The sequence below is a fragment of the Saccostrea cucullata genome, unplaced genomic scaffold (assembly GCF_032062105.1).
Source record: "Saccostrea cucullata isolate Sc308-1 unplaced genomic scaffold, CSIRO_AGI_Scuc_v1 ctg19182, whole genome shotgun sequence".
In the NCBI taxonomy this organism is placed as follows: Eukaryota; Metazoa; Mollusca; class Bivalvia; order Ostreida; family Ostreidae; genus Saccostrea; species Saccostrea cuccullata.
The window spans coordinates 1-10,798 of NW_026930068.1; the positions used below are offsets into that span (position 1 = coordinate 1).

General features: G+C 34.8%; 1 protein-coding gene across 1 annotated transcript; it reads right to left on the minus strand.

Moving 5' to 3' along the window:
* Positions 1–6,620: 6,620 nt before the first annotated feature.
* On the minus strand, positions 6,621–8,993 carry LOC134282804 (uncharacterized). Its single transcript, XM_062765194.1, has 2 exons — positions 8,970–8,993; positions 6,621–7,790 (listed from the first exon to the last, which is right to left on the minus strand). Exon 2 carries the CDS (start codon positions 7,782–7,784, stop codon positions 6,621–6,623), a length of 1,164 nt encoding a protein of 387 aa, XP_062621178.1. The 5' UTR covers positions 7,785–7,790; positions 8,970–8,993.
* Between the last annotated feature and the right edge of the window lie 1,805 nt (positions 8,994–10,798).

The following is a 10,798-nucleotide window of genomic DNA, read 5'->3' on the forward strand; positions in this document are numbered from 1 at the left end:
TTTCGACCATATTAACGCACTTTGAAAAAATATGTATAGCCTGGTCAATATTCTTGCAAATCTTGGGTATGATAAATAATTGAACCTGTTTCATAATTCTTTGGTGATGAGAGGTCACTTCAGGATGTGAAAGTGAGCGATTTTGATTTTTCCATACTTTGAAAATTCTATCTCTCTTAAATGTTTTACTTAAATTTTGCAGTTTGCATGCATTTTATATGTAAACTAAAATTTATTGAAAGTTTTCAACGTCATACCATTTATGCAAATACATATATTTGGGTGTAGCATAAGCATCGGTATAGGGGGGGGGGGTCTTAGGAACTCAAATGTTTTGCAAAGATATATAGGCATTGAAAATCGGGGCTTGCCTTTAAGGGGGTGTCCACTTTCAATTTGCTACCGACGACTATGTACAATGTGTAAAAAAAAAAAAGATTTGGGCTGAGAGACCTTCTACTCGCTTTCTCCTTGTTCCCAATGAGGTTAAATGAATACACGTAAATCAAATTTTTTTCCAAAGATAAAATTAATAAAAGTTCATTCTGTCAATTACTAAAATCTAAGTATAGAGTTTTTTGTTTTATACATCTTTTTTTCAAAGTGCGTTATATGTCCCATGGTCAAAAAATGTTTATGTACACTCTTAACGCACTTTGAAATCTTTTTTCAAAGTGCGTTGAGTGTGTCCCAAATTTAACGCAGTTTGAAATTGTTTTCAAAGTGCGTTGATTTTGTCCCAGTTTTAACGCACTTTGAAAAAAATTTCAAAGTGCGTATTTTTTTCAAAGTGCGTTGCCACAAAGCTCCTTAAAAAGCCACTACAAATAAAAATGAATTAATTTTTGAGGGATATTCAATTTTAGCGATCACAGCACCCTTGACTATAAATATTGCGATAAAACTATATGATGATAGTATGTATGTATCAATAGGTTAGTGTAACCCCACAAATTTACTACAGTTAAAGAAACCTGAAAATAACTATAAAACTATTATTAAATAAGTAAATTATTGAAAACTATGTAAAGAGAAGTAAATGGATGTGTAATCAAGTTAAGCCGTATAAAATTAAATTTTTATCCATTGAGTTTCTCAATATTGCGTTGTGGAATGAACTACAAATGTACAGATTTACAGTGATTCATGTATCGAAAGTAAAAGAATTTGAACATTTGAACATAAATGAAAACAATTCTGCTTTACTTTTTAATCCTTTGATTTGTAAAGCAAAAACGTCGATAATTAAACACTAATTTAAAAATAAATCATAGTTAACATTTATATAAGTATTTTTATGCCAACCAAGTACTAATGAATTATATCCAGCCAGAGTCCGAGCTTGATTTGCTAAAATTAGACACAATACCCATATTGTGTGAAAGGGTCATTTATTCACAAAAAGTACATATCTCATACTATTGAATATTATATAATAGGCATATACAAAAATACATCATATGATATGATTGAATAAATGACATAGATTCGCAAAGGTGGGGATAAATATGTTGCCACCTAAAAACAAAAGCATCTAGAGATTCTGACAGAAAATGTGGGAGGTAAGTGGGCGGGATTTAAATCGTCCTTGCAGTGCGCAGCCCAATCAAGGAATGCCGCAAACGATTCAGACCCCTGGAAAATACCGGGGCGACACATATTCAAAGACCAATTAAAAGCGCGCATTCCGAGGTATGCAAAATGATGCAGAGTTAACTGCGGCTTACAGCGAAGATTTACTCGCACTGAGTCATGTTTCATTTCCGGTAGTAGATTACGCGTAAACTCTAGATGCTTGAGTTGAATAACAATATGACAAATACAAAATAAAATACTTATATCTAAACTTGTTGTCATAAACTATTTTATTTTCCCATAAAATTGATTTTATGCCAACCAAGTACTAATGAATTATATCCAGCCAGAGTCCGAGCTTGATTTGCGAAAATTAGACACAATACCCATATTGTGTGAAAAGGTCATTTATTCACAAAAAGTACATATCTCATACTATTGAATATTATATAATAGGCATATACAAAAATACATCATATGATATGATTGAATAAATGACATAGATTCGCAAAGGTGGGGATAAATATGTTGCCACCCATCACCTCTGAAAGAGGGGATCCCCCACCCGAGGACTCTGGAAGATATGACAAGTCGGAAACGGATATATTAAAAAAAAAAAAAATTAAAATAAAATAATCTAGCTAAAAGGAAAATTATACACACATATTGATATGCAGAATAATATAAGCGCTAATACCTTGCTTGACATTATCTTAATTAAACGTTACAGCTCAAAATGCATAAATGAAGATAAATCAGAGACAACCCTTGAAACATATCAATATAATTAGTAAAATGCAATCTTTAATGCTATTGAAAAGGTACACACATCAATAATTATATGTAATTTAATGACGGCAGGCAATGCTGTCCCAAGTTTCAAAGTTCAGCGTATCTCCAAATGTTCAAAATTGCTGATGCAAATCGATACCGACCAATTAAGAGGACATAAATGTCTAAAACTTCGCTGCTGACAGGCAATGCTGGCCCAGTCTCACAAATAGTTAATTATGTTAGTGTAAGAAAGTAATTACTGGCAGGCAGTGCTAACCCAGCTTTAAAACAGAAACATATTAAGTACGTAATGTCAAAACTAGCAGGCAGTGCTGACCCAGTAAACAATTTGTGGTCACAGGTGGCAGGCAATACTGACCCATATACCAGGGAAATTAAAGATTGAATTAGCACTTCAAAAGTTATGCATACGAATGTACTTTAGAAATGCATCTGATTTCCATCTTCCCATATTCTGAATGACACTTAACGGAACTCCCCTTGCTGCGGCAGACGTGGCTGCTCCTATACGAAAACTATGACCTTTGTAAAATCTATTATCCAGACCTATAAATGAAACAGCTGATCCGAGAACTGAGTTAAAGAAAGAACGAGAAATAGGAGTTCCACATTTAAATTGAAACAAGGGACCTTTAGTGTGATTGAATGCCTTCACGTATTTGTAAAGTGCATAGACTGGGCAAGCCTGATTATTACACTGCCTTGGGATAAAAATAGTTTTAGGGTGTAGGTCACTATGTTTATAGTGAACAAGAATTATCGACATTCCCAATAATGATGCATTATCCCATTCAAAAGATAGATTTTCAAATTGTAAAACGGCCGAGGACTCCGATGACGACTTGACCGTAATCTCACCCACTCTTAAAAATGCGTAAAAGGCTAACAAAAACATTGCAGTTATCAGCAGTTGATTATCACAATTTGACTAATACGCACCTTTCAAAATCTTTTTAATATATTGATCAATGCATACTATCTGAAGATATAATTGTTTTCAAGCTCACACTCCGACCAAAATAGTTCCATCATGATAGTAGATACAACATTATTGTTCATTAAGAGTGAAGTTGTGTATTTCATACGTTAAAGAAATCCAAAACAACGTCAAAATATTATTAGAAAATCACTTTCCCCCCGAAATGCAAATAAAAAATATCAATATTCCTACGCTCGCTCCCTCCTCAGCCTTTTTTTTTTTTTTTAATGTTTGAATTCATATTTTTTCACCGATGAATTGATAATACTATATCAACAATTGTATTAAGTACATGTTTATAGTCTGTTAATTATCATACAATTTCCTTTTAAGAAATAAATCATTCTGTGTGTGTATATTATTAAATGACGGAATTTTCAATCCCTGGCTGGATTCTGCTCACGTGTGTACACTTTGTAAACTGTAGGGGATAAAATGTGTGGCAAAACGAGAACTGGGTCGGACATAGTGTGGTCTTATTTTCCTAACACGGCCATTTTAAACACAAGTTGTTGCAGATGCAAATGTTAGAACAAACTATATATAAACAGGGATTGTATAATTTTTGCGTATTCATATGATCTAATTAAGAAAAGAAAAGTTTTGTCTGCCATCGTAACTTCTTCGGCAAAACAAAAACATGCGTTTAACAGCTCCATCGCACGTGTGTATCAAGGCTAAGACACAGTTGCCTATGTGTACCGTTTGTTATCACACCATGCTCACGAAATTTACACCACAGTTTTTTTATTAACGTCATTATAAACACTGATAAGCATATTAAATCTAAAAGTCGAATATCTTTGGATATGGGGTAACCCATATCTATTCTTGTTTATTGAGAAGTTGTTAGTAGGGTCATTCAGACTGTTGGCTTTGTGTACAAAACTAATCGCAGACATGTGTGTTGCTATTGTGGATGGGCTATAACCCTTTAAAAACAAATAGGCTATATATTGAGTCAACATCACATGGGAAGATGGAAATGCCTGACACTCTTATGTTGCAAAATATTGTGCAGAATTCGGCGAATTAACACATAACACTAAAAATCGGAAAATTTAGACTTCAATGGGAAAACTTCACCACGACGTCACCACGTGACGTCTATTTTATATGCCTTAATGAAAAAGTGAAAAGTTCAACACTACCCCGGGGATAATTAGATTCAATTTGTAATAATAATGTAAAAAAATGTTGCTAGGAATCTTACAGTCCTATCACAGAAATAATTGGCAAAATTTTTTGTAAAAAATGTCAATTTCCGTAAATCATACGATATAAGAACTTTGGATAGAAACAAAAATTAAGTTTCAAGGTATGCGGCGTAGTGTTAAACTTTTGCATCTTTCTTGTTGTGTGTTGCTATAAATTTGAAATTGGATAATATTCCCATACCTTATTCATAGGCTTTATTCCCACATGGCATATGAACCTAAATGCTTTTAAACTCATGTCTTGTGTTTGTTTACAAACATTTCAATACTGCATGATCAACAGTATATGACGTCAATTTAACCCACATGGGAAGATTTTTGACCTCAAATTAATCTTAGATATCGAATTAAAGAAATTGAAACCTCACGTCATATAGCTTACTATGACTCATATCATAAAGGCAAAGAATATGTTGTAACCAAAACTGCACATAATTTTGAATAAATCTGTTATACGATGTAAATGTGGCGGATGACAGTGATGCCCTTAACAGGGATGTAACTAAACTATCAAGAAGTGATCTGGGATATTGGTTGGACAAGGGGCCAACCATGGTGCCAATTTGTGAGCTTTCTGAAAAAGAAAGCGAGAAAGGAGATCACAAATTATGTTATGTTTCCCCTTGATATGTTTAGCTCGGAAGAAGATGTTATATTTCAATGCGGCTAAAACTAAACGCCTCACCAATTTCATGACTATTTTGTTCTTTGATGAAGTTTTATTGATTATATCGACAACGGCGGCATTATCCGTAAAAAATAATATTCTATGGTTCTTTAAATAATGACCCCACAATTCTAAAGCTAACACTATAGGAAACAGTTCTTTGGCAGTAATATGCCAAGACTCCATGTCATTTGACCACTCGCCAGTGAACCATTTACAGCCAAAAACAGCTGCATAACCTCCATGCACACCTGCAGCATCAGAATATAATTTAATTGTATCTGATGAAACCCATTTATCAAATAAAAAACAAGACTTTCCGTTAAAATTATCAATAAAAGTAGACCAGGCATGCAAGTCTGACCTAGCTTCAGCATTAAGTGTAATGCGGTATGTCGGACAAGAATGTCCGGTTGTGAGGTCGATCAGTCTACGTAGGAAAGCCCTGCCTGGAATAACAACACTACAGGCAAAGTTTAATAACCCAATTAGTGACTGGAGCTCTTGTAAAGAAATGCTGCGTTTTTTCTTAAAAGTATGCAAAATACCAGATATTTTAGCAATTTTTTCCTCTGGTAAACGTGCGACCATTAACATGGAATCAATTTCTATTCCATAAATTGTAATAATTTTCGTTGGTAACTGAGTTTTTTCATTCTTAATCGGTACACCAATATCGTTACATAATTCTAAAAATTGATCTAGCGAGTGTGCACAAACACTAGTATTTTGTTTACCGACGAAGAAGAAGTCATCCAGAAGATGTGATATGCCTACCACCCTAAAGTTCTGTGATAAAACCCAATGGAGTGCTGATGAGAATTTCTCAAAAAGCTGACATGAAGAAGAGCAACCCATAGGTAAACATGTGTCATAGTAATATTTACCTTCCCATACAAAGCCAAGTAAATGATAATCATCAGGGTGGATAGGAAGCAAACGAAAAGCGTCCTCAATATCTGCTTTTGCCATAAGCGAATTAAACCCATGCGATTGAACTAAACCGATAACAGTCTCTATGTTTTCGTAAGAGACAGAGCAGAACTCTCGTGGAATTGAATCATTAACGGACGCTCCTTTAGGAAAGGACAAATCATGAATGACACGATATTTTCCTACTTCTTTTTTAGGAACCAAACCTAAAGGTGAACAAACAAAATTTGGAAAGGGGGGTTGATCATAAGGACCTCTATATCGACCTAATTTTATTTCCTTATTTATTTTTTCCCAGACAATTTCGGGGTTCTCAATAGCACTTTTATGATTTCTACATTTCAAAACTGACTGTATGGAAGGTCCAGCACCAATACGAAATCCAACGGAAAAACCCGAGAGTAAAAAATCTCTGTCAAATTTATTGTAGCCATTAAGATGATACGCTAACCTATCACACTTCACTGGTGTTTTGAGATTTTGGGGAAATTTGTGATTTCTTCGCAGAGGTACATGTGTCTGATGCATGCTTTTTGCCACAGTGTACACACAGGTGTTTGAGTTTACACTCTTTGAAACCACACTGCCCTGTAGCACAGAATCTCCAGCAGAAACCTTTAGGGTATTCTGGTCTCTGCTGGATCCTGCCAAGAAAGGGGGTTTTGCCACGCTTTGAATTAGAGAAGAGGTTGTAAAGGCCAGATTTGTTCTGGCTTGTTGCCACCCGCCACAACTCATCATGCATAACTGACCACTCGAGTTTGTGGACTTGACGAAGTTTTCTGAACTCTTCGTCATAGAACCTTGCCGCCTGGAAACCAAAGTCTAATGCCAATTTTCTGATGTTGTTTCCATACTTTATTAGGTCTAAAGCGAGCGATGGGTATTTTGTAATATATAGGGACATGTAAATATCAAATGCATTGTTCCATTGATGGACATTGAACAGTGTCTTTATAGGAGTTGAATGACAGTTTGTTAGAAGTTTGACACCTGACGAAATATCATGCACTTCGTCAGGTCGCTTGACGTGTGGTAACAAGGCGGCAAAGTCTACATATACATCATCGAAAACGGAATTCTTAAGTTTGTCACTTACATGATAAGCTAATGGTAAAGCATTTTTGACAAGAGAAATGTTGCTAAAGTTTACAGGTATTGTTGTACTACCTTCGACAGAACTAACAGATGGTAAATTATTGTCACTGGTGGCTGATGGTACAGGTTGGCTGATGGTAGAGCGTGAGGACAGGTTGCCAATTAAAGACAGCAGATCTTGCGGCATAGGTGTAACACTGGGCGGCTGGCTAGTGACAGTTTGTAAGTTTGGATGGTCGATGCCAGGCGTTGTTGAAGGAGCGGACACAGACTGGGTTGACGAAACGGGCTCATTAATAACGTTAACAGTAGGATTTTGAATTTTCTTAAGAAGGGCCTCTGCAATTTCGTCTGCGGAGGGAACATTTACGTGCTGAGAGGGAACCGATGAGTGTTGTTCAGGGACACACGGGTTAGGTGCATTGGGCGGAGCTGCCCTCTTTGAAGAACGCGCCCGTTTAGTATTTGATCCATTTTGGTCTTGCGGGGCCACCTGCACACGTTTTCTCCCTCTAGGCATGGTCACCTAAGTTAAACAAAGTGTAGACACAATCAAATAAAGTTTTGTTCAATTTTTTAGCACCCATTACCTGTAAATACCTTCAAGGTTAGGCAATATTCAGAAAATAATAAGACCCGAGAACCGTGTGCCACGAGCTTATAGAGGGCTCACGACCCACAATATACAACAGAGTGGGGATGTGAGCAACCGTAAATGCATAATATTTTATGCAACATAATAAAGAACAAAGGCACAAATCAAATGAGCAATTGTTCAACCACACTCACGTATGCTTCTCCTGTCAAGTATACATGTGAGCGACCATAAGCAAGGGTCACCCATAACAGGAACTTTATGCATACTAATGTGAGAAACCAATGAGATAAACACACACCACTGCTAAGTATTGCAGATAAAATGTGTACACACAACACCTGTTGTGAAATATAAACAAGCAGCACAAAAGTCTAGGGTCAAATGATTGTCCGAATACCATAAACAACATCATTAAATTAAACAGTGTAAAATAATATTGTCAGGGTGTTATGCCCTGTTAGATACATTAAAACTTAAAAACAACCACGTCTATGACAAATACCAATGGCAGATCTAATGCTCTTTGTATATTTCAGCATTCCTAATGGATTCAAATGCACCCCATCACAGAGCATAAGAGATCTGCTGTTTTGCCAAAAACCGCGGTGGTGCCAAAAGGTAATCTTTGGATTGCCTCGGCATAAATGTTCAATATGTTTGTTAACTTGACAAACAATGTTGTTAAAGAGTTTCCCGCAACGGCGAGAAAACCTTCGCAACAATTGACCAATGATAATATGCTTAACGTTGTAAGCTTGAACTATAAATGAGGCGAAAGAAACAATATCGCGCGCTAATTTTGCAGGATCCGAGTCAACTCGAATGTCGCCTCCGACCTGCAGAAAAAGCACTTGAGGTAAAAACTTCTCTAGGATATTCATATAACAAGGTTTTTGCAAACATTTCTGACCCAGTCGGACAGTTCCACCCCCAATTCCTTTAAAACTAACAAGAAATTGACGGGCATCGAGAGATAAATTTTTCCACTCTCTGTGAGATATGATAAATTCGTCAAGACGACGAATGAAGGAATGACCAAAAACTAACACCCGACAGGTCATAATGAATGCAAAAATATATTATAAAAGAATTATGGTTCGCCTATACCTTTTAAATCGTCCTTGCAGTGCGATGATTAAATCGTCCTTGCAGTGCGCAGCCCAATCAAGGAATGCCGCAAACGATTCAGACCCCTGGAAAATCCCGGGGCGACACATATTCAAAGACCAATTAAAAGCGCGCATTCCGAGGTATGCAAAATGATGCAGAGTTAACTGCGTCCAACAGCGAAGATTTACTCGCACTGAGTCATGTTTCATTTCCGGTAATAGATTACGCGTAAACTCTAGATGCTTGAGTTGAATAACAATATGACAAATACAAAATAAAATACTTATATCTAAACTTGTTGTCATAAACTATTTTATTTTCCCATAAAATTGATTATAATTAGGGTTAATTTTTTTAAAGTCAAAAATTAATATTTATATCGAAAGATGAAATTCACTTTGCTTACCGTATTTAGAAAATAAAATTATAATTCAATATGAGAGTATTGTGAAAATTTTAAGAAATTTAAGGATGTGAAGTGTGCTATAAATAGACCTATTATTAATATCAGGTTGTTGAAATATAGGGGAATCATATAATAACATATGTGAACTCTCTTTATAAAAATAGGAGAAAGGCGTGTTTCTTTTATCTGATTTAAGAGTTTTTGCTCTTTCATAACTTCATTAAATATGGTAATATACACGAGGAAGTTAATGTAGATTTCAGTAATGTTGTCAGAAGGTAGAACGAAGAAAAAAAAATAGTTTTTGAGTGCAAATAACCTATCTGACATGGAATCTCAGTTAAGTAAATGAACTCGTTGTAGCTGACCTATAGAAGAAGCATTAATTGATATAAAAGAGATAACAACTTCATTATCATATTAAGTATTTTAGTCAGTAAGTCTACGCGCTTTCAATGCCAATGATGGTAAAGAAATCAGCTCTGCATTTTAATCATATTTCCTTTTAAAATGAGTAAGGCTTTATTCCTAAAACAAAACTTGAATTTTAAACATTTTTTCATTGGAAACCATAGACAACATTAATTCTTATATTCTGCATTTATAACTTTTTTTTCTATATCTGAACTTATTAACTGGTTATGAAAGTAGGTTTTTGTTGTGTTAAAAAGCCTAAATATAACTTTGAACATTTTCTGAGTTTTTAAGATAAGATTAAGTTTTGAAAATTTATGAAATACATTTTGATAACCTAATGGGTTGGGAAAAAATCCGGAAAAAAGATAGTTAAAAATTGGGGGAGGATGAACTCCAAATAAGAGAAAGTGCATTGGAAAGTATAGAAACCACCTATGATGCCCAAGGATTCTGTGAAAAAGTTTAACCTAATATAACAAAGCCAAAAGTGGGAACCATAGCCTATAATTATTGCAATTTAGAAAATATAAATTAGGAAATAAATTAAGAAATATACTGTATGAATATGAAAGTCAATTTTGGAATGCAGAATCAATGCTAAATCTTGATTAATAGGAATTAATAGGATTTATATTAGAAAAACATTAAATTCTACCTTTAATACCCACAAATATAAAATAAAATACATTGTTTTCACTAAATAAATGTGTTTGCTTAACAAACAATCATTTTTGTTCTTTTTGAAATCTTAAAACGTTTAACTTATTCTATGAAGATCCTTCAAAACATTTGATCATTTTGCTTAAATTTCCGAGATCAAAGTTGATATACATGTAATGATTTGAATATAGGTTACTGGAGCATGTACAACAAACTTTTTTGAGCGATAAAGACTGCTTACTTCACTAAGTTAAAGGAACATTGACAAAAATCTTGTTTTATTTGTTTGTTTCCTGTTTAACGTCGCTCTCGAGAAATGTTTTACAAATATGGAGACGTAACC

Coding starts and splice junctions, on each gene's coding strand:
- LOC134282804 (XM_062765194.1), bottom strand. CDS start 7,784: ATGCCTAGAGGGAGAAAACGTGTGCAGGTGGCCCCGCAAGACCAAAAT.